The 24799-nt window shown below is 39.0% G+C and overlaps 2 protein-coding genes across 3 annotated transcripts in view; one reads left to right on the top strand and one right to left on the bottom strand.

The window, feature by feature from the left end:
* The window catches only part of LOC5578884 (pre-mRNA-processing factor 39), a 38889-nt gene extending 15314 nt beyond the window's left edge, over positions 1 to 23575 (top strand). Inside the window, exons 6-8 of one of the 2 annotated variants that reach the window (XM_021839600.1) lie at positions 7470 to 7744; positions 7814 to 9172; positions 22833 to 23575. In XM_021839600.1, the coding sequence (XP_021695292.1) occupies positions 7470 to 7744; positions 7814 to 9172; positions 22833 to 23094 (1896 nt within the window). In that variant the 3' untranslated portion in view covers positions 23095 to 23575. Of the gene's footprint in view, positions 1 to 7469; positions 7745 to 7813; positions 9177 to 22832 lie in introns of those variants that run through there. The other variant, XM_021839605.1, reaches the window with a different exon arrangement.
* Positions 23462 to 24470, bottom strand: LOC5578887 (26S proteasome non-ATPase regulatory subunit 9). The gene is made up of 2 exons (XM_001664043.2): positions 24260 to 24470; positions 23462 to 24197 (listed from the first exon to the last, which is right to left on the bottom strand). Exons 1-2 carry the CDS (start codon positions 24362 to 24364, stop codon positions 23616 to 23618), a joined length of 687 nt encoding a protein of 228 aa, XP_001664093.2. The 5' UTR covers positions 24365 to 24470; the 3' UTR covers positions 23462 to 23615.
* Between the last annotated feature and the right edge of the window lie 329 nt (positions 24471 to 24799).

The raw sequence follows: 24799 nt of genomic DNA, 5'->3' as shown, positions 1-24799 counted from the left end.
AAAGTACCTCAAAGTACCTTTTTAAAATCCACTTAAAAATAAAGTTTCAAGTATTTTTTAAATTCTGGAAGTGATTCCAGCTGCATATGTTTGCCAATTGTATGTCATCTTATGATTTTTTAGGATATGCTGCCACAACCATCAATAAAGATTGTTTCGAGCAGTAGTTTTCTGCCGCTCCACCCAATCGGAAAAATCACGTTCTGGATTTCATGTACAGTTGTTATCGCACTGATTCTTTCTCCAAGACATTTGAGAACGAGCTAAAGACGTTTTGCAAATTTTATTGTTGCAAAATAAACCTAAAGTGGGCTTAACGTGGAAGATCATACCAAATTTTCGTGAAGCAAAACTCCGACTGGTTACCCGACTAGAGGCTTGAAACAAAAATATAATAAAATTTTATCAGAATATGATATGCATATCATATTATGATATAATTTTGTTAGGCTCCGTTATCCATTGAACATAATAAAACAGAAATATAACATAATGTGTTTTATTTCCCTTTGAGATATTTTTTTGTTCATTTTTAAAATAAATAGATAGTTATGCATTTCAATAATATACAATATTATCGTATATCGAACAGTATTATAATTTTGATACTTTGTATCAAACATTATAACTTAGTTTGATATGTTTTTGATAGAATTAAGACACATTTTGTTATGTTTATGTTACTATTCATACACTTTTTGTTATAATTTTAGTTATTTTAACAACATCCTGCTTCATGTTTGTAATAACCTATGTTCGAAAAAAAAAATTAAAACATAATAACATATGCTGATATAATTTTGTTATGTACCCTTAGTCGGGTAGCAAAACCAGTTCAGCTCCCGCGCAATCAGGAAACTGATGATGCAGATATTTCCAGCTCGGCTGGAATGTTCAAGAAAAACTTAAAAGGGACGTGTTGCAGATCTTATCAATAAAGAGCTCGCATTCACCGGCCATTTATCAAATTCTTCAAGTGGGGATCAAGTACAGGTCATGACTGCAGCACAGGCATTAGCTTTGAACATTGATTTAGATGCGTCGGACCGAAAGTTCAATTTGCTTCGAACCACTTTGAACGAATTACATCCGAACTTGCTTTCTAGCCTTTATGCGCGAAAGCAAGAGAAACAAAAAATAATTCCGAAACCGATTTCTGCATCAGAAACAGCTGCTACAGTCGATCTGCAACAGCTCATGAATTGTACTGCATCCAGTATCATGAAGGATATCTCGTAGGAAGCATCTACTACTGTGAATCTGGTTTGCAAGTGAGGCTTCGATGGAAGTTCAGGACACAGCATGTACAAACAAACATTTTCGGAAGCAGGAAAATCGGATGAAAGTTTGCTGACCGGAACTATTGCGATGTTCTGTTGAAAATGATCGAAATAAAAGAAAATTAAACCCTCTGGTCAAACGACATTTCAATTTTCTTTTGTAGCAATAATTCAGTTCTCGGATGAATAATAGCTCGTAAATGAATTGTGTTGCCAATAAAAAGAAACTTTATTCAACCTTTTTTATTGGATTTCATTTTCTTCATTGGAATAATCCGTACTTCAATTTTTTTTATAAAAAGTTGGTTATTGAGACACTTTTATGGTTACGCATGTCACATACATCGTTCATGAAAAAGACTCAAGTACTTTTTCATGCCTTTTTATTTTCAACATTTCTTCCAAGCGAGCACTGTTCTATGGTGTCAATGTCAAATGTAAAATTTGACGTATAAGCCACTCATGACATTACTGATGTAATATGTGTCATTTATGCCAATAATGAGTTTTTTTTGTGTATAACGAGATCCTCCTCAACATCGTAGGGCAAAACCGCATAAAACATCCCGTTATGACTTTTGTCCCCAAGTGCTATACGTTCGAAGCACTGTGCGGCGTACCGATCATCACTCACATAGATTTGTAAAGTGGTAGGATTATAATGATTAGCTAAAACGCGGAAACTCACGCGAATTCGTTACCAATCGCCCCAGTTAGAAGCAATAAGCACTCACATTATAATAATTACTTATATTAATATTCTTGGTGATTGTGAGAAATATTGTAATAGAGAGCAAAACAACTTCTTTGTTTTGCTCGAATCAGTAACAATCAATACTAGAGATTATGAGAATTATAAAGTGTAACAATGTTATTCGCTCACTGGTCCGGTTAAAATTTGCTCTCGGCATCGTTGGCAGTAAGTATACAATAATGGAATGAATGAAGTTTGAATCCAATACCGCAATGACATGTAAAATATGCACCCTAGGCTTAAGCTAATGCTAATCGTAACCAACAATTTCTTGAATTCCCTTCCATAGGTTCTAGGTGGCAGCACCGCTAGGATGGATGCTCGGCAAAAACGAAAGCTTGTCCTACGTTCGATTCGGCCTTACATGTACCGAAACATCCGATTCTACGTCCTTGCATTCGTAGAGGCAACATTGCCAACCTTTCAGATTTATCTCGATTTTACAGATTTTTTTGGCTTTATCTTAGAAAAACCTTTAAGATCTGACAAAACGTTGTAATGAATTTGTAAGGTTATCTATATAGGAACCGGATCCTATTCTTGGCACTTTTGATTCACTTCGGCAGTGGGTTTTTTTGAAAGCTAATGAGCTCATATTTAGCCACAAGCTGCGTCGCATTAAAGTGCTTCTTATTGCAAATTTTCAGACGTTTCGGTCGAGAAAAACCCTCCATGCCAAAGTAATTCATAGAAGTGCCCAAGTAGCTCTGCTTCCTACATCTTATAAGATCTCCAGACTTCTTCCAGGCCAAATTTCCAAAATCATCCAGAGACGGAGTTGGTGGTCATATGACTACCGCTTCTGCTTTATAAGCAGAAGGTCATGGGTTCAATCCCAGGCCCGTCCCTTTCCTCTTACTTTGTAGATGTATCTCTCACTTGCTTCTATCTTCCATTCTTAATCTATCAGACTCAAACTATTCGTTCATAGCAAACGCTAGAACCAGAGACGGACAAGAAACCGTTTCCCTAACGCTTCCATTCTCCCATCATTATAGCACGCCTTTCCTAATGCCTGATACATAGGCAATCTGCAAACCACAAAAGCAAACCTCTCTGTCATGTCTTTCCCCCAATCCATACCCTCCCACATAAACTGGCGTAGATGCAGTCGGACTCCACGGTCTACAGTGGGCCATTATAAGTGCAACATCATTTTCTCCTCCTTCCCCACATTGGTCAGCATTATGACGTGCCAGGCGCCATTATCGCCTAAAAATAGAAGATCACCAGCACTTATACACTGAGGGTGTCTGTTAGTTCCAAGCAGACATTCGGTTGGTTCCTTGTGCAAGTGCAGTTGATCTGGCGATACTGGAGTAGCATCCACGGGCGGCTAATCAAGCTCAAGCAAAATTTACAAAATCCCATCACTTTCTTTCGAAAGTTTCAATTCGAATGAGTGCATACCTACCTCAATATTTATGTGGAATTCGCGCTACTAAACAAATGGTATAGCGAGCATACTAGGATAAAAAATCGTTTTCCATTTAAGTAACCTGTTGTTGCATGCCAGTGCTTTATCCATTGTAGTCTTGCTTCGAACAAAAAATTAATTTAAATCCTTTGAAGACCTTGTTTAGAATCCCGATAACGAACTTTCCAATGGTTTAATCTTGCTAGGAATTCGGCTAGAATCTGTTTATCAACTCAATAAGGATTCCTTATTAAGGAATATAAGAGAAAGGTGTTTCAAGGATCTCACCAGGAATCTGTTGATTGGATCCCGGATAACAAGAATGCGGACGCGTTTGGTCATAAAGGCATTTCGGACTGAATAGGGTAAAGGCACCGGGACCCGATGGTATCCCGAATGTTGCCCTAAAAGCGGTAATCAATGTGGATTGTTCAAAACCGCGATGCAACGCAGCATATATCAAGGAATCTTCCCGGATGTATGGAAGCGACAGGAATTGGTGCTACTACGAAATGCGGGGAAACCACTAGGTGACCCGTCGGCGTATAGACCTATCTGTATAAAGGAATGAATGACCTTCGGGTTAAAGTCCCTCTCAAACAACAACAACAACTATCTGTATACTAGATACAAGTTGTTGGAGAAGTTGATTCTTAAGAGGCTGGTACTCTTGGAAGGTGAAAGAAATACCACCGAAGCTATTGAGTGATTAACACAAACTAAAAATTATTCTATAAGTTCTATACCTGACTACTGTGATTGGTGTCTTCAGTCGAGTTGCTTCATCAGACTCCTTCACTCCTCCTCAAGCTCGAATTGCTGAAGGTCAATCTTCATCCGGAACAGCTGCAGCTTGACTTTTGCTAATGGCTTCGTCAGTATTCCGATCGAATCCCATCCCCGAGATAGTCACTAAAAATTTCAAGAAACGACTTCCTTCGGAAGGGAAGTAAAGCCGTTGGTCCCGAGATGAACTAGCCTAGGGCTAAAAATCTCGTTAATAAAGATAGAAAAAAAAGTATTCCGTCTCGGTAGACGAGAGTGTGATACACTGTTCCTTCCGTGCTGTCCAACATTCAGCGTCTACATATGATTCGAGTAGTCCTTCATTTCCCAGATCCGGCTTTGACCCACTCCACGTTTCGATCGGGGTCTTCTGCAACGATTTGGTAGGCCGTGTCAACAGCCTCTGCCACATACTTCAATGACAAACAGGAACCCAAGATCATGCAGCGCGCCATCACTACCAGTGAGCGTTTTGTTCTCTCCGAAACGCCATTCTGTTACGGGGTATATGCAACGGTACATTATTGCCTGATTCATTCCTCTTTGCAGAATTTGTCCAACGTGTCGTTTTGAAACTCGCCACCTTGATCCGAACGGATGACTTTTGGTGCTCTATCAAACAGCGTTTTTACGTACTTCGTATACTCTTTGATACGGTCGCTCACTTCAGATTTGTTTTGCAGGAAATAAACGGCGCAGTAACGGGAGAAAACGTCGGTCAATTTCAAGAAATAGCGGTATCCCCCCGGTTTTGGTGTTTGCATGGGACCGCAAACGTCCGTGTGGATATGATCCAGCACTTAATTTGACTTCCGTATTGATCGCTTTGCAAACGGGAGACGTACAAGCTTACCTTCGAGACAACATTTGCATACGGCTCGACAACTGCAATCTTCAATCGTGATACCGTGGCCGATGTTTTCCGGCCGTCTTCCAAGATGACTTCCTGTTGCACGCTTTCGTTGATGCTCACAAATCGATCCACACTTAGACACATGTGAGAGGTTGCATCTGAGTCGATCACCCATTCATCTGCCAAACGAGAATTCCGGCTTCGCTTCATTCCGAGTTTTTTGACAAGCCGCTTTCACCTTAAGAGCATTCCGTTTCGCACCTTGAGCACGAGACTTGTTACGGTTTTCTGCTTTCTGGTTTCCTTCTGTTTGTGCCCACGCTTCTGGCAAAAGTGGAAAATTATCTTTTGCTTCCTTGTATCTTTGAGAACTGATTCGCCACGTGCTACAGAAGACCCCTTAGACACTTCATCTACCAACTACGATTAAATCAACTCCATTGTGAGCTCGTCATCTACTCTGGTCTACAGTGCCGTCGTTAACGTGTTGACCGATTCTAGAGGACTTCGAAGAACCATTAGCAACCTGCAGATTTTGGTCCAGATCCTGGCCTGCCACCGTTAGCCGTTCGAAAACCACCTCCATTTCGAACACATGCCGCTCGATGGCCTCGCCGTCGGAGTACCATTTACCACAGATCTTCTTGAGCAGGGACACCTTCGAGGTAAGCGTTGCTTTTTCGTAGTGTCCTCTCTATTACTCATTAGACTTCTTTGTTTTGGACCCTTTGATGAGGTTGAAATGGTTGTCCTCCAATAAAAGTCCGATTGTCGCACGAGCACGTTGGTCGCCATTTTCCCAAGCTTTAACCATCGCTTCATTCACCGTACAGTGGCGCATGGCCGGACAAAACCTCAAAAATTCATGTTCTCAAAATCACTAGGTAATATTTTTTATAGACTTCTTCTTTCTTTTTCTGGCGTTACGTCCCCACTGGGACAGAGCCTGCTCCTCAGCTTAGTGTTCTTATGAGCACTTCCACAGTTATTAACTGAGAGCTTAACTATGCCAATGACCATTTTTGCATGTGTATATCGTGTGGCAGGTACGAAGATACTTTATGCCCTGGGAAGCCGAGAAAATTTCCAACCCGAAAAGATCCTCGACCGGTGGGAATCGAACCCACGACCCTCAGCTTGGTCTTGCTGAATAGCTGCGCGTTTACCGCTACGGCTATTTGGGCCCCTCATGTTTCGTGGTCATGTTCTCTCTGGAAAAAATACTTGTGGAAATCTTTAATCCATAAGTAAACTTATGAAGTCATTGAAAGTTGAATTCCCTCTCGAAGAAGTCCTGAAAAAAAACACTTGAGAAGTCTCAGGAAAATTTAAAGATGTAATTCTTTGGATTAACTTTTTGAATTTGTGTAATTTCCATATGTATTTGTGAGAGTTTCTCGGTTTTGATGGAGATTGTAAGGGTTCGTACACAAATTATGTCACGCTAAATTTCGACTTTTTAGACCCCCCCCCCCCCTTTGTCACGTTTTTTGTATCAGTCCTTCAAAAATTTTATAAGGCTTGTCACGCTTGGCTTGACCCCCTCCCCCCCCTTGGAGCGTGATGTAATTTGTGCATGACCCCTAAACAGTTTTGTAAACTAAAACACACAACCATATGAACAACAGGTTTAATGGACATTTGTATTATAAATTCGAATGATTTGTGTGTTACAATCGTGTAATATAAAGTAGAGACATGGCACTTGTTATCACCTCTGGTCGGGAATGAATCTCAGCTACTAGAGATTCCCTTACTAGGATTGATCGACATGTTTTAGCACCCCAAAAGTATCTGTCTATTCTCCAAACAGGTATCAGCAGTGTAACCAAAAATGTGGACCACGGTTTGTATAACACAAAATGAAGTACATGTCCAGTATTGTGGTGAAAACTGTTTTCCAATTTTACTAGGATGATCATCAGTGTCGACATCGAAAAGCCGTGACATCGAACCGAGAAGAGAGAGACTGAGCGAGAGACCAGAGAGCAAATAACCGCAAATTCCATTAGTTTAGGGCCCTTAGCTTAGGTTACACTCATATTAATCATATACCATAAATGAAATGTAAATTATTCATATTATATATCTGTATGTTGTACATCGAACAGTTGATAGGGACTCTGCGACGACCAAGTTCTCTCTCTCTGTGTCTGTACAAATGAGCCGCCTCTTCGCCAATACAAATTTCGACCCCCTTAAAACTCGTAACGTATAGCTCACACAAAGTGCCGCTTAGGTCAAACTCATCTAATGTAAGTGCAAGTGAAGTACATTGAATATTTACCACGGAAATCCGTTTTCCGCCATCCGGATTCTCTTTTTCTTTCGTTTTTCTTTTTCCATTGCTGCTGCTGTTTGTTGGTGGTCACGGTGTAGGTCTTTGAACGAGGTCTGAAGGCGATCCCGCTGTCGGTTGATCTGTGGATCCACTATCTGGCACACGTTAAAGCAAACCATGCCGATGACGAAGCGACGATTCGGTCCCAATTCGAGCGGGCCCTGGCTGCGTGCGGTTTGGAATTCCGATCGGATAAGCTGTGGGAAGCCAATATAAAATGGGAGAACGAGGGCAAACGCATTGACCGCGTGGTGGCGCTGTATGATCGTCTGTTGGCGACGCCAACCCAGGGATATGCCAACCATTTTGATCAGTAAGTTGGATAAAACACAAATTGGTGCTAAAGAATCGAAACAAATTGATCATTGATCTTCTATTACAGTTTCAAAGAAGTGGCCAACAACAATCCGGTTCATACACTGGTCAGCAAAGATGAGTTCCTGGAGCTGCGGGCTTATGTGCGTGAATCAGCGCGGAAACGTAAGGAAGAAAAAGACAAGAAACGTGCTGGGTCCCATGATAAGGGAAAAGATAAAGACAAGGACAAGCATGATGACCATAAGTCGTCAAAATCGTCAAAAGATAAGTCAGACAAACGAGACAAAAGTCAAGAACCGGATGCGAAGGAATCCAAAGAGGAAAAGGACAAACCCGAACCGATGGAAACGGAAGAGGTGAAGGAGAAAACCGGCGAGGAAGTCAAAGAAGACGAGAAAGAGAACAAGGAACCGGTTGAAGAGGAAAAGACCGAAGAAAAAATGGAACCCGAGCCAGAGGAAGAGAAGGAAGCAGATGACCACGTAAACAGTCCCGAGGAAGCCGAAGCCATCAAGGATAAGATTATTTCACGACGCAAGAAGATTCACAAGGCGACGGTTGCTGCCGTTACGGCGCGATGGACCTATGAGGAAGGCATCAAGCGGCCATATTTCCACGTCAAACCGTTGGAACGTTGCCAGCTGAAGAACTGGAAGGAGTATCTAGACTTCGAGATCGAGCAAGGCGACGAGAAGCGCATCTTGGTGCTGTTCGAGCGGTGTTTAATTGCCTGTGCTTTGTATGACGACTTCTGGCTCAAGCTGATTCGCTATTTGGATTCACGGTCCGAGGAACCGGAGATAATTCCACGGATCCGGGATGCTTACGAACGGGCATGCACGATCCACCATCCAGACAAACCGAACCTTCACCTTATGTGGTCCGCGTTCGAAGAGACACAGAACAACGTTAACAAGGCGGCCGAAATCCTCGCCAATCTGGACAAGATCAGTCCAAATCTGATACAGGTAGCCTACCGGAGGATAAATCTGGAACGCCGTCGGGGTGAGTTGGACAAGTGCGCTCAGTTGTACCAAACGTACCTGACAACGGCCAAGAACAAAACCATCGCCGGCAATGTGGTCATCAAGTACGCCCGGTTCCTCAATAAGATCAAAAAAGATCACGATCAAGCTCATGTGGTACTGAAGAACTACCTGGAGAAGGATCCATGCAACACGCGAGTGGCCCTGCAGTTGATCGATCTGTCGCTACAAAGGGAGACCGTCGATGAGAAGGAAGTGGTGGAAATTATGGACCGTTTTATGGGTCGCGATGGGCTAGAACCGGACCAGAAGGTGCTGTTTGCTCAGCGGAAGGTAGAATTTTTGGAAGACTTTGGCAGCTCGGCCAAGGGGCTGCAGGAAGCGCAGAAGGAGCTGCAGGCGATCATGGCCAAGGCGAACGAGGCCAAGAAGAAGCGGTAAGTGTTCACGCAAACATGATTCTATGAGGGGTCGGGGTCATTTAGCATAAAGGCATTTCACATTTCGATTGCTCCAGGTTGCGCTCCTGTAAAAACGTTTGGATGATTTTTTTGTTCAATTCTTGGAGAAAATTACTAACGAATTCCAAGATGAAGTAGGGTAAAAGCACCAGTTTAGGCCAGACTAGGAAAAAATGTCAATAAAAATTAAATGGGAGGCCGCAGTATATACTACAAAAATGTCAAATTCAAGCTTTCAATCCGTATTATGTAAAATATCAAAACTGTGCTATAACCATTTTTTCGCTTTGAAAATCCCGTTGGTCAATATAGCCAGCGGAACCAGTCTCGGCCAGAGATTTATCTTCAATTCCTAAATTGGCCAATCGCATCGGTTTCTCATGAGAAGGAAAATGAATTGTTTTTCTTATGATTTGAAGCAATTTGGACGAGTAAATGAATGTAGCTCTATCATGTGAATGTAATCTACTGAACACAAAAGGTTTCATGTTGATTGACTAAGTAAAACGGTGTATAATCCCCTATGGCAACAACTGGCGTATGGCCAAAACCGAAGCTTCTACCCTACTGTGAAATTCACTGCCATTATCTAACAGAAGCTTCCCAATAAACCTTTCCAAAAATTTTACTGTATGAATTACGGAACTAAATCCGGGAAAAGTTTTCAGTGAAATTTATCTAAATAATACGAAAGAAATTAATGTGTGCAATCTTGAAGAAATTCAAAAATAATTTTATTGAAATTGAAAGGGTAAAATCCCTTCAGTAATCATGACTCTACAATTATTCGTCGAAAAATCAAAGAATGCTGCTGTAAATCCTAAAATACCCAAAGATGCTTACGTGCCTTCTCCACAGATTCCGCAGATATTCCGTCACAAATCTCTGGATCTTCTTTCTGGCGTTACGTCCCCACTGGGACAGACCCTGCTTCTCAGCTTAGTGTTCTTATGAGCACTTCCACAGTTATTCACTGAGAGCTTACTATGCCAATGACCATTTTTGCATGTGTATATCGTGTGGCAGGTACGAAGATACTCTATGCCCTGGGAAGTCGAGAAAATTTCCAACCCGAAAAGATCCTCGACCGGTGGGATTCGAACCCACGACCCTCAGCTTGCTGAATAGCTGCGCGTTTACCGCTACGGCTATCTGGGCCCCCACTTCTCTGGATCTTTGGATCTCTGGATATTCTTACCAATTCTTGCAGACATTGCGTCAGAAATAATTTCAGAGAATTCCCTCAGAAATTTCTCCAAAAAGTGACAACAATTCTAGTGATGCCTTATGCGATAGTTAAATGTCTTCCAGAATCTCTTCCATAAAATCCTTCGCAGGTCCAACGTTGATACCTACCTCCTAGTAAAGACACATTACTAATGTCTACAGGAACTGCTCCAAAAACTCCTCCGAAAATATCTGCTGGGATTTGTTCCTCTTGTAATTTTTTCAACGATTTCTCAAATTGTTACTTCAGTAGACTTTGCAAAAATTAAAAATCCACAAAAGTTTGTTCCAAGGATTATGAACACATTCATTTCGGAATTGATTAAAATTTTCCCAAAAGTTAGAAAGCTATTTTTTTATTTTCTTCAAGTCAACTTTACTATAGTTTCTTCAAAAATATCTTCTCGCGGAAAAGATTCAGTAAATCTTCTAGCGATTTCTTCTTGGATACTTTCAGAGACTCCACCAAAGATTCCTTTAAATGTTCCTACCAGTGATGGAAAGTGGCAAACACTTCTTCTGAACTGGAACAAAAACAAAACCAAACGCTCCCGAGCGTCAGAGCGCTGGTTTACTCGCATCTGTCGGCTCCCGAGTAACTGAAGCTAAAAGTGATTCGCGAACGTGTTCGGAGCTGTTCAGAGTCATATTGTGCTTTTGGGAAAAAAGCTGCTTCCTCTTCGAGATTTATGGTTTTCATGGGCTTTTGACTACAAACTAGTAGTTTACTGTCGATATGATGGTTATGCAATTAATTTGTCTGTCAAAACCATAATAAATCATACCTTGCTCGGTTACTCGCGAGTAAACGCTTCCGAGCTTGTTTGCTACTTCTTTTGACATGTTCTCCCGAGCAAACGGGTGCGGACTTACTCACACCTAGCCAGTTCCCGAGTCTGTGATGTTTGTTATGCGTTGGTATACACTCGTGAGCTGCTTCGTGATGCAAACTTTTCCAGCACTGATTCCTACACCAATTATACCAGTAATTCCACAAGTAATTCTTCAGAGGATGCTTAAAAGAATTCGCTAAAGGGGATTCTTGAGCACTCGAACACTTCTACCTCCTGTATTTTCGACTCGGGATCGGGATCACTTCGAAAGTTTTTCCAGGGGCTATCTCAAGATTTCCTTCAAATATTTTTTAATTTATTCTTCAACCGATTTACTCAAGAAGATCTTTTAAAGATCTCCACAGAAGTGCTTAAAAAAATCAAAAAAGTTTAATTAAGGGTTTATAAAGACATGAATTTAGAGATTTTCCAAGAAAGTTCTAGTTTTTCTTCCAATCATTTTAATACCTTCAAAAAGTCATCCCAGGTTAATCACAGGAATTGCTATTAATTTTCCTCCATGAATTATTCAAGGTAATCTATTAATAACTCCTCCAGAAATAAAATCGCTTTTCTTGTGGAAAATCCTGGATTTCTCCAGCATTCCTTCCTGAAGTTCTTTCAAACATTCTTCCACCAGTTTCTCATAAAATCTTCATGGATTCTTCAAAAGTTCAATTGAGAGTTTTATTACATCAGAGATTATTATTCCAGTAATTCCTCCGATCATTTCTACATATTTTTTTTTGTCTCAAATCCAGAGATCCGATAGTTTTTTTTTTTGTTTCTAAACAATTTATCTAGAACATCCTTCACAACTGTCCCAATATTTCAGGAGTTTTTTTTCGGACTCGGACATAAGCTAATCAATTACGTGTGTGCCTGGCCAATTACATTTATCCTCTAGCGATTCACACTGCATGCTAAACCGTTGTTCTATTATCGGCAACTCGAAATCAGCCGTATTTATTTCAATGAATGACAAAATTGTTTGTTAAGTCATGGAAATTTCATCAGGAGGAAGCTGACGATCAAAAAATCACTTGAATGTGTAAAACGAAGTGTTTTAATGGAATTTTATGATTCCATTTTGTTTGCGCTAACCTTTTGTAAAATTTTAATGGAAACCAGTGTTTTAGTTGAATCTTCATGGAATTTAGCTGTACAGACTTTTAACTTATTTATTTATTTATTTATTTATTAAATTTATCAACAGGCTTCGTAGCCCCAAACTTAATCCTAGACAACGAATAAGCGCGCTCCAATGGCACAGCCGATAATTATTCCTGACACAGTATTTCAGTATTTTAGTAGCAAGATCAGTAGAATGATCGATTTTTATGAACTTTGCTTCGTGGTTCAGAAAATTTAAGAAATAATGACGGTTGTTTTTCTCTTAAAAAGTGTAAAATTACCCTAATTTTTTTTAATTATACCAAATCTAGTGTAACATTTGAAAAGGATCTAACTGCAAAATCTAAACAAACTCAATGTTTCATTATTCGTATCTATTCGTACGTAAATTACCCCTACATACAATCACGAGCATGTAAAACGCATTTTCGAGGTGATTTTATTCAAATAGTAAAAGGTTCTATCATATTATGGTACACCTGAAAGGGCCTAACTAGACATGAAAGGTCCTAACTGAAGAACTCAGACGCCAAAATCAGCTTGACCCTTTTCGTAAATGTTTCGTTTTTTTCCAACATTTCTCACGCATAGTTGTTTGATTATGTTCAAGACTCATGCAAATCACTTCAATAATCAATTAAATTAACAAATTACGAAAGGGCCTAATTGGTTTGATAAGAATGGTGTTAAATCTTCTTCTTCTTCTTTCTGGCGTTACGTCCCAACTGGGACATAGCCTGCTTCTCAGATTAGTGTTCTTATGACCACTTCCACAGTTATTAAGAGAGTTTTCTTTGCCGATTGACCATTTTTACATGTGTATATCATGTGGCAGGTACGAAGATACTTGTATGCCCTGGGAATCGAGAAAATTTCCTTTACGAAAAGATCCTCGACCAGTGGGATTCGAACCCACGACCCTCAGCATGGTCATGCTGAATACCTGCGTGTTTCCCGCTACGGCTATCTGGGCCCCAGTTGTGTTAAATCTAAGGGCCTAATTGGTTTGACGACTCGGACAAGTGCCAATCTGAATTCATTTATCATCAGTGCACAAGTAGCCGCTCATACCCTTATTACCGGTAACTAGTGTAAAAACGGATTTTTCGTAGGTATACAAATTTAATCTTTTTCGAACAGATATGGCGCCGTCCACAAATTACGTAACGCTTTAGGGAGAGGGGGGGGAGTAGGCTCAAGCGTTACGGCTCATATACAAATTTTAAAAAAATCATACAAAAAGCGTAACGGAGAGGTTTTTTTTTTTTGAGGCACTCCGTGCTCGTGGCCACTACTGTGCCGGAATCAGTTCATCTGTATCTACTATACCGATACAGATCTATTTTTAACTAATCTCTATTTACATTTGCTTTCACTATCTTCTACTCTTTAGGGGCCATCCATTTATTACGTAAGACAATTCTCAGGGTTTTTCAAACCCCCCCCCCCTCCCCCCATGGTAAGATTTTTTGTATGAAAATTAAAAATAAATTGTATGGCGCGTAAGAAATCCCAAACCCCCCCTCCCTCCATAAACCCTTACATAATTAATGGACAGCCCCTTAACTCTCACACCGAGCAGGTAGGAGAGAGCTCTGTTGTTCAGTCCAATCGATTTCCATAAGCCATAGTCCTTTGCTCTTGCGGTGGTTCATTTTGCCATGTTTGAGTCGTTTGAGGCTAGCTGCCTACGAAGAGGCTCAGTTTGTCTCAGTCTCCATCTGATACTGACGGAGGATGGATGTGCTCCCCAAAGCACGGTCCTCCATGCGGCGTCTTCTGGTGGCTGGACTGTTTTTTTTTTTGAGGGGCTGAGAATTGAACCCATGACCTTCCGCTTATGAACCAAAAGCGTAATATCAAGGCTACGGACCATCCTATGAGGGGGGGTTGGAGAGTGTAAAAAAATTCAATTTTAGCGGTAAGGTACCGCGGGGCAAGTGGATAAATGGGGTAAGTGAAAATAATGTGTATATTATACTGAATATATGAATTAAGGTTTCAAAATCATGCGTAAACCGTTGAGGCCATTCAGAACATTACGGTAGGTAAGAGATTCCTGAGATTTTTCAACCATTATTGCATAATAGAGCGAAAGATTATTAACCTGTTAACTGGTACTCCGTAACAAGTTGGCGACGTGCAATCTTATTTTAATATTTTCAGTGGAAAAAAGTTACGGAAAAAATATTCTGTACCACTTCAGAGTTGTCCCCTCTGACAATTTTAAACTGCAATAAAAAAATATTAGATTTAATTCGACATAGACCTAAAAATAACTAAATTGAAACACCGTCAATTTTCCAATCAAGTGAAAAGTTTCTCATTAGAGATTGAATTTGTGTTTTCTCTCTAGGTAGCTATAAGTATACAAGATTCGTAATTATCATAGAACAACAGAACGTGCTTATAAATCAAGAAACACCATACTCAAAAGCGTTAAATGCTATTATCATGGCAAAATCATGGAACATCTCTAAACATAAGGTTGCCAAATATTACGATATTAATATGTTTACTTCGGACAGCCGATTAAAAGGAAGACGTTGATTGAAAAGTTCCAATATAAGAGTACGCACGGAAATCTCGTGGAATGTCTATGTAAAGCTAGTTCAAAACATAAAAGTGGGGTATAGGTGTATCCACATAAAAAAGTTTTTAAATACTTCTAAATTGAAGGATTCCGTTTGATTTCTTTAAAAGAGTTATCCGACGTCAAATCCGATTTTCTTAAAAAACAAATAACGAGCGGTGGAAAATCTACAGAGTAGAAATGCAATTGCTGTCCCATGATGTAAGAACTAACATTGGAAATGTTGCAGTTATAATGTTGTCGAATCATTTCAACAAACATAACTGAACAGATAGCCGTAGCGGTAAACGCGCAGCTATTCAGCATGACCAAGCTGAGGGTCGTGGGTTCGAATCCCACCGGTCGAGGATCTTTTCGGGTTGGAAATTTTCTCGACTTCCCAGGGCATAGAGTATCTTCGTACCTGCCACACGATATACACATGCAAAAATGGTCATTGGCATAGTAAGCTCTCAGTTAATAACGGTGTCCGGCCATTTGGCCGAACGCCGTTTGGCCGAATGCCGTTTGGCCGAACGCCATTTGGCCGAATGCCATTTGGCCGAAAGGGTCGTTTGGCCGAATGCCGTTTGGCCGAATTACGAACAAAAAAAATATCAAATTACTACAACACTTATATGTAACATTCTTGGGTGTTGCCAAATAATTGATCAGCTAATTAATTTACACTAATGATGTGACGGGACGTCATGTTTGTCACTATATAAGAGCTCCAAGAGGATGGTAAAATTAACCCGTAATATTAGGACGAAGTTGTGAACTCCACTCATTGCATCAAGACTTTAAGCTCATGGTTGTTTCATCTGGGGCTATCAATAGTATGAAAGGTTCCAGTTTTTTTATGATTTCATTAGAAGTTTTTCCTTCTTTTAAGCATAGGCCATTCTTTATAGTTATACTGGTATTGTTACTGTTGGCAATAATTCAGCTTATATTTTAATTGGGAATTTTATCTTCTTTAAATCATCGGCAGTTCTTTGTAGTTATACTAATATAAAAATTGTTTGCAAAGCACTTGCTTAAATTTTCATAAGAGATTTTCCTTCTTTTGATCAAAGGCTATTATTTCTGTTTCTCTTTCATAGGACTGCAACGTGTGAACTGAGCTCTGCACCATTGCTTGCGTATAGCAGTAAACCGATTGACTCGGTGAACAATTACGTGGAAAAAACTCATAGTTTCTCCGTTATGGAAAGAAGAAGCCAAAATTTACGATTACTAGAATTATGAAATAATTACCATAATACGATTCGAGGGATCGAAGCAATCCAGTCCTGCAGCAGGACTAATAATTCGTGAATCGTTTTAGTTACTGTCAAAAGCTGACTGCAAACACAATGCAAAAACTTCTGCTGGCAGCTATTACCGCTAGCATAGAAGTGAATATTTGCTTACATTAAGGATATTCTTTTTTCTGCACTGACTTTTTGTTGAACTAACATCAAAGTACCATTATGTGTATATCAATGATGATTAACCTTCTTTAAAAATAAGCTGAATAAGTTCTTTAAAAATCAGCTTCGAAACTCACTGCAATAATATGCTAACTATAATTCACTATTATTTCATACTTCGGCCAAACGGCATTCGGCCAAATGGCATTCGGCCAAATGACCCTTTCGGCCAAATGGCGTTCGGCCAAACGGCATTCGGCCAAATGGCATTCGGCCAAATGACCCGGAACCGTTAATAACTGTGGAAGTGCTCATAAGAACACTAAGCTGAGAAGCAGGCTCTGTCCCAGTGGGGACGTAACGCCAGAAATAAGAAGAAGAACTGAACAGAATAAAATTCAAGTAACAAATTTTTTTTGTATACATGTTACTTATGTTATTGTTTATTGGGACGCCTTACCAAATGTTAAAGGTAATAGAAATCGTGAATGTAACTGTTAGTTTTCGGATTTATTGTCCAAAATAATAAACTTTTCACTTGCCCCACCTGTGGGGTAAGGAGACTTTTTTCAAAAACTTTCTCTGTATTTTTTTCTTCAATTTCACATAAAAATCAATTTCAGTATACTGCTTATATTTGGTGGAAGTCAAGCTAAAAAATATACACGACCTCATTTGTTTTAATTTAAGGTCTCTAGAATTTGATGAATCCTAACTATGCAAAATCCATTACCCGCTTGCCCCACGGTACCTTACGTAATAAATGGGTGCCGCCTATTATCTAGCTACATCAACAACTTTCAAATGAAGCCGTCTGACTTTGTTTTCATTGGTTAAAATAATTCTTTGTAAGGAAAAACTTGAATAGTTGATAGTTGAACTGAGGTTCATTCAACTATCAACTATCTTTGATAAAAGATTAAAAAAATATATATATAAATTTGAAAATATGAGTTAATTATCATAACTTATGAAAACATTGTTTTTTTTTTAATAACAAAAGACCAGACTAAAATAAGACTAACAATATTTTGCCCAAATTTCTAATTCTCGGTTAACATTTCAAACGTTTTGAAGAGTCTTTTAGTATAAGGTACCGTGGGGTAAGTGGATACAGAAAAATCAATAGTCAACTTCATTATTATGTACAGCTTACGTAAATAATTTAATTCAAACTTTTTTCTGTGGATAACAAATGAGGGACTAATATACTTCAAATCGTCATTTATTTAGATTTTTCTGATTTTTATTTATTGAGTATGAGGGACTTGAAAATTTGCGCCAAATAATCCACTTACTCCACCATGGTGGGGTAAGTGGATCACCACTAAAAAAAACTATTTTCAAAACATATATGGTGCAATTATGTATACTAAGAATGATATTGCTCTTATTCTTGTTATTAGTGCTAGTTATGTCATATTTTGATACTTTAAAAATTAAAAAGTGTCTTCATTTTATTATTGAAAATATTAATACATTAGTTCACACAAGTTCATACTTATTCGAACCAAAAAAAACATTGTAGCTAGAATTATTTGGATAAAATTCTTCTATATATATTCACAAAAGTTAAACTGAAGAATTGTAGAATTATTCCTAACGAAGTTTTTGAAAAACACTGATAGTTTAAAAATATTAATTACATCTATTTTTGTGTAACAAACTGAAATCTTCTTTTTCTATTTATGAATGCATTTCTATTATCTGTCTAGAACAATTTATATGGTCAAATAAGGTAAGATAATATGTTTTCAATTGGAAAAGCTGTATATTTTGCTCTTTTGCAACTCTGCTTTAATAAACCACGAAAAGTTTTGTTTGAGTTTTGCAATATTCGTTCTTTAATATTTTCTTGTGCCAGAAATATTAAAATAAATTGTAGGTGTATTAATTCAAATTTTCTATAGTGAGCAAAAATAAAAACAAAACAATATTTGCGAGTATTTAAACTTATTCAAATTATCGTTAGCAGTCTGCCAATAAATGATAATAGATAATACTTGATCCACTTACCCCACCCCATGGAAAAGTGGGGGTAAGTGTAACATGTCCAAAATATCTGTATTTATATATAAAAATCACATATTTTTCATTGTGATTCATTTAATTAGAACTGAAATGTTCACCATGCGTTGAAAAAACTAGTAGAATTTGATATAAGGCAAAGATACAATGGATTTTTGATTGACGGAAAACAATTTTGAAATTAATTCATTTTTGCAGCCAATAAGTTTGCTTGTGTTAGTGTACGTATAGTACCAGTTTTACATTAGTTTCAGTGTGGACGTAATAACATAGCCTAAAACGATGCAATGGTGCGAAAACATTCAACATATTCAAGTATCTATGCTCAATATGGACAAATGATCCACTTACCCCACTGATACACTTCCCCCACTGTACCTTATCTATCTACAGGGGATAGGCAAAATGATTGAGATAGGCAAAATTTTGCTCAAATTCAAATGCTTATAACTTTATGAAAAATGAATGAAATTGGATGCATCTGGAAGCAGTCGACGGCAAATTTGGTCCAGTTTTAGGAACTTCCTTGGCCATGCATATTGGCCACTGGACACCGGAGATGTTCCGGATTTTCTGAGGTCATGTCCAAATGTCATTTTTTCTGTCGCTTGTATTTTTGTGCGGTGTAAAATTAGATAGATTATATATATATATATATATATATATATATATATATATATATATATATATATAAAAAAATAAAAATGGAATGGTGTTTGCATGTTACAAAATGGCTTACGAACGGGTCAACGGATTTGAATAATTTTTTCTCCGTTTTATTCTTAGCAATGCTTGAACTACAGTTGTGTTCAGAATAATAGTGGTGAATGCCGATTTTCATACAAAATGCTCATCTTTGGCATGCTGTAAATTAGTTTCCAAATGGGCAATCGGCATGAAATTTTGGCAGTGAACTACAAATATACTCAATTTCTGTAGCCGTCTTCAGTGTCGTGTACTAGACTCGACTTCAATCTGACTAACTTCAATCCAAAATAGTCAACGAACAAATTTTTTTCATTCTTTTCTTCATTTCTTCTTTTTCATTTCTTCTACACTCAAAAAATCCCACACGTCATTGCTACGTGGAAACATACGTAGTTTTTTTCTATCGTACTTTTCAAGTAGCACTTACGTGGATCATAGGCAACACATAATGAACTCATGAACTAATGAACTTCATCTGTTTCACCTGAGTTTCACACGATGTTTAAATACACATTGTTATCATATTTTAATAGAAGCCACCGTGCATCGGCATTTGGAAGCTATTTTTTCAATTTTCAGAGAAGTGAAATAAATTAAAGAGTTAACAGCATGGATGATACTATCACTTTATTCAAAATCGCATTTTAGGTGGTATGTGAATTTAAACACTGCTTAATTTCCTCATACTATAAGTGGTTTGATCTCGCAAGTCGTAGTACAAGGATCGACGATATGCTCCAGTAGCAATCAAACATTTCTAGAGAATAGTGTAAAAACTAATTGTAAAGTTAGGAAATTAGCAAAATCACTTACAAACGCACGATTTCTTTTTGACAAAATAATTCGTCTGTTGCCAAATTATTCGAAAACTGTTTCATTCCTGAAGTTTTCGAGAAGGTCTTCCTGATTACCGTTTCGCAAAATATTGCCACCATTTATACCTAATCGATTAAATTGTCAATTAATAGAGGATTATTCGGTATATAAACCATAAGGTGTGGCCCACTTAGAATTGAAACAAACTTCTTTGGTTCTTACAACGACTATAGTGGTCTAATTTAGAAAGCGAATCGTCCATGTGTGCTCCATAACAATAAAAACATGTTTTTTTTTTGCAGCTTAATTCGAACGCACTTCTGAGAAATTCAACATGGAAGAAGAGAGAAGGGAAATAATTGTGCACAAAAATTTGAAAAAAAAACCGTCTTGATCAGGAATAGAAATTGCAAAAGTGTTAGGTTTTTCAATAAATACTATGTGGCTCGTACTGAATAAATACGAAGTACCTATTTTGACAGATCGCAAACCAAAAAGGATGCGTCGGGCAATTACTGTGCACCGTCAGCTGTGGATTGAAATCAGGACCATTGATTCAAATTCAAACATTTTAGACCGTGATTTGACTGAAACCGAACTTTTTGCCGTGAAGTACCATGCAATGCATTCGACTTCGGATATTGAAGCCTCAGATCATACCATGTCTGCAGACAGCCAAAAAGGGAACAAAACTAGATAAATGTGACCAAATTCCGTACAATGAAGTTGTTTGATCAAGTGTTGACGGAATTTAAGGATTTTTTCATGATATGTGATACCCACGTAATTGACCCCAACTCAGCCCAATTAAGAGAGTTTTGGCTATTATGGAGCGGAAGCTTTGTGTGTGTTCTAATTCTAAATGGGCCACACCTTATTTACCTTGAAATCTAGCTATTGAAATTATTCGGCAAACTAACTGACTAACAGGCACCATCTTCATATACGAGCACAATTCAGAATGAACACAAAGTGTAGATGTCAGAGCTCATGTCAGAATGAATTAACCCTCTAATACCCAACCCCGCCTTTAGACGGGGTACACTTTGGAATTTTGTGTATTTTTTCGTAGCTCGGAAATTAAAATGATTTTATTTTTGGTTTAAACCTTGACTCATAACATGCTTATAAGAAAAGTTTTTTATGATTTTTGAAACTTTTTTGTATTATTGAAAATTGTTTGAAAAATTGTATTCTTATATAACCTTCAAATGCCTGGGATTAATTTAATGTGTATTAGAAAAAACGTACCTTTTATATTTTTCTACGATCAACCTATCACAGAAGATGATCCTGATGGTATTGAAATGATTTCAAATCTGTTTTTCCGTTAGTTAAAAAATGTTCCAGAAAAAAATTGAAAAAATCATATTTTCAAAACTCTAATTTTTATTATTGTCAAAAACCAGTAACCAGAAGAGGCTTCAAGAAAAAATTGAAAAGGATAGGGATGTTCAAAAATAAAAATAATAAAAATCAAAAACCAAAATTCATAAATTTGCGAAGAAAAATAAATCATTGCCCAAACCGTGTTTAGAATGATTTTAGATAACGAAAAATTGTATTTAGATCGAAAACAAAAATTTGGGTATTAGAGGGTTAAGTGTCTACGTGATGTTCACGTAAGAGTGATCAGCTCACCACAGTGAAAATTACCGGGTCTCCGTTTGGTGATTATATTCGATCAGGTGATCATTACCTTCGTCAGGTAAAGTCAAGGGAAAATGAATTTGGATGAGTGATTTTTCCAAGGGAGGTACTGGCGGCTCTTTACTGCTACACGCATCGAACTGGACTATCGAATTTCATACATTTTGCCTTATGAAAGGTGGAACGATTATTGCAGTACGAACGCTTTATGTATCGTTTTAGCATCACTTCACATCAAGGCGTCGCTTGGCGCGTGGTGTACGCTCGGGCCTATCGATCGCAAGGTTCTTGGTTCGATTTTAGGTTGCCGCGTTAAACGTTTTTTGTTTTCAAATTTTGGTTTCATAAGGCAAATTTATGAATTTAAGGCAAATTTATCCATTTGCCTGAGTGTACCCCAACATGTCGCTGGTTCTAAAAAGTAAACAACCATACAAAATTACGACCAAACAATGATTAAGGCGTAATCAATTTTCTCGAAAATACCCATTTTGGGAATTTAGCAGAATTTTCTGATTAAATTGCCAACAGCGCACTGCAGTAGCACGTAGCAAATAACTGCTTGCAAACAATATCTTTTAGGCGCATTGATTACCTGTAATTTTGTGAATAATAATTTTTACTTGACAGCCGCCCTCCGCCCTTGGATTTTTCGATTTTTCACGTAGCAAAGACGTTTGGATTATTCTGAGTGTTATGCTCCTCTTTCTCAAAACAAACGACGAATGCCATCACATAGTTGCTTGAATTGACGATTGAACCCGTTCTCCTCATGGTTCACAGCAATATTTTTAGTCGGTTCAGAGCTCCCGAACAAATATTCAACGAAGGTAGCTTATTTGTTCATAATGACGCAAAGCCTATGTGACAGATCACTGCAGCAAATAGTCATCCGACGCTGGTTAATTGACAAAGACGATTCTTTTCGTCGTCGACTTTTTCCATTTGACGACAAAGATTGTCTACACTGTTTATAAGGTTCTAAGTCGTGAACTAGTAAAAAAGTGAATGGGTTTAAAACCAATATGGTATTGAATCAATCGAGAATCTCAATGTTTACGCTTAGCAGAAATGCCATTTTCAAATGCTGCGCTAGAAATGTCCTTCTTTCACACAGTTAATAATTATGCCAAATGACTCATTTGTAAACAGTTTCGATAGTGCGGCTTTATGCTAAATGACCCGCTCCCATTTTAACCTACCTAACGGAAACAGATACAAATTTAACGCCATTTATTTCATCTCAATCGCAGGGAACAATCCCCACCGAAGAAGTCATCGAAGGAAAGTTCCTCGGCCAGTGCCGCTGTCACGGCGGCCACATCGGCCAGCTACGCCACCGGAGGCTACGGCTACAGTGCCAGTGCCGCTCCCTCCTCGTACTACGGTGCCGCATCCAATCAGTACCAATACGGAGACAGCTCATCGTATGGCTACAGCACTTGGAATCAACAATATTCGCAGTCCGGCTATGGAGGCTACAGCCAATGGAGCGGTTACGGAAGCTACTACTAAGCAGTCGATTTAGCGGTTTGCGATGGGTTTTAGGAATGTGCTTTTCTTAATTTTTACGTTCGGGAACTATACTACTTTGTTTTATAGTGCAGTAGGGTCGATGAGAGAGCACACTTTCCTTTTTGTATACCTGGTATCTTACTTAGACGACAGTCCGGAGCATTTTTTCATGTGCTCAGAAGGAGACTGTAGAATACTTGTTTCTCTACACATTTCCCCCTAATCAAAGGGGGTAAGGACGGACTCTAGATTTAATATAATGCATATTAACAAAATACGATAGGTTTTGCGTGATGTGTTTGGTGACCGCACCGAATTCGAGTGAGTTCTGCTTTCAAGCACACAAATGCGCAGAAATAAAACAACGTTTTTTGGGGGGATTTAGAAATGTGACATCTTTATTTTATGTTTCTTCTCTGATAATTTGCGATAGTCTGGATCTTCAGACAGAAATAAAGCTAGCGGTTATATCGTGAACAAACGTGTCCACCAACTCAAAGAACGACCAAAAGAAAACTCCCTCAACAATCAACGGAATCCATCGGGACGATATTGCACCCGAGCAATCCTCGGCCGCTCCAGCTCTTGGGTGTGAGCACCAACTCCACCAGCTTCCCATCTCGACGGACCTTAACCGGCACGGTTTTGTTCTCGCAGCTTCGAACCACCGCCGCAATCTGCGACAATTCCCGGAAGTTGCCTGCGTTAACCGTGCCGAATTCCACGATTTCGTCCCGCAATGCGATCCCAGCTTCCTGGGCGGGAGATCCTTCGCTGACCACATTGACCTTGGCAATCGGTTTTACCGATTGAACTCGAATCGCCCTCATGGACGGGGACAGTCCCGAAGCGGTGCCACTTTCGTCATCGTCGTCCCCTATGTCCATCGTTCGCAGCTTGGTCGAGGCCAGGTTCTCCTGCTGTTGGGCAGTTGTTTCGGCATGGACTGTGTGTAATCCCTGCTCTATTTGCTTCATCAATGCCTTCAAGTCGTTCTGAAGGCAGATTATCTGGTGTCGAGCCTGTCGCACCTGGTACACATCGATGTCGTTCCGAGGGAAACCGGAATCGTCCACCAGCGGGTCATGCATTCCCACACGATTCTGTTGGAACACCCATTAAGTATCAGAATGACAATGCGCAATTCGATGGTCGGAAAACTCACCGCTTCGAGAATTTTGCCCTGATCGGCTATCTTCTGTTCGATGGCATCTTTCTGTTTTACCAATTCCAGGACCGCGTCCCGGGATGTTGCCGATGGGACCACCATTATGAATTTTAGTTGTTAAATAGCCACTGAAATCACGAAAAAAACGAGCAGAAAAACTGCGTAAAGCCTGCTTCCACTGTAAATCCAAACAAAAATAACAACAGCTAGGGATGACAGTTGGATGTTGCAGCGGGGCTGCTGAGTACTACTGCTACAAATATTCAGATGTCACACCCGACACGCGATCGATGCAGAGTTGCATCGCATCATCAATCATCATACACGCTCGTTCAAATCTATTACTCAAAAGAGAGTAACTTTGACTCACTTTTGCAGTTTCAAGTTAGCTGTCAAAAGTGAGTAACTTTATTTTATCAAAGTGAGTAACTTTTTACTCAACCATGAAAGAAAACGACCTTATTCACTTTTGAGTAAACACAAACATATTTGACTCACTTTGTAAACGTCAAAGACTTGTGAAAATTTCGCGCGTTC

Source organism: Aedes aegypti, chromosome 1, assembly GCF_002204515.2.
Source record: "Aedes aegypti strain LVP_AGWG chromosome 1, AaegL5.0 Primary Assembly, whole genome shotgun sequence".
Taxonomy (NCBI): domain Eukaryota; kingdom Metazoa; phylum Arthropoda; class Insecta; order Diptera; family Culicidae; genus Aedes; species Aedes aegypti.
This window is presented reverse-complemented; position numbering and strand designations above follow the sequence as displayed.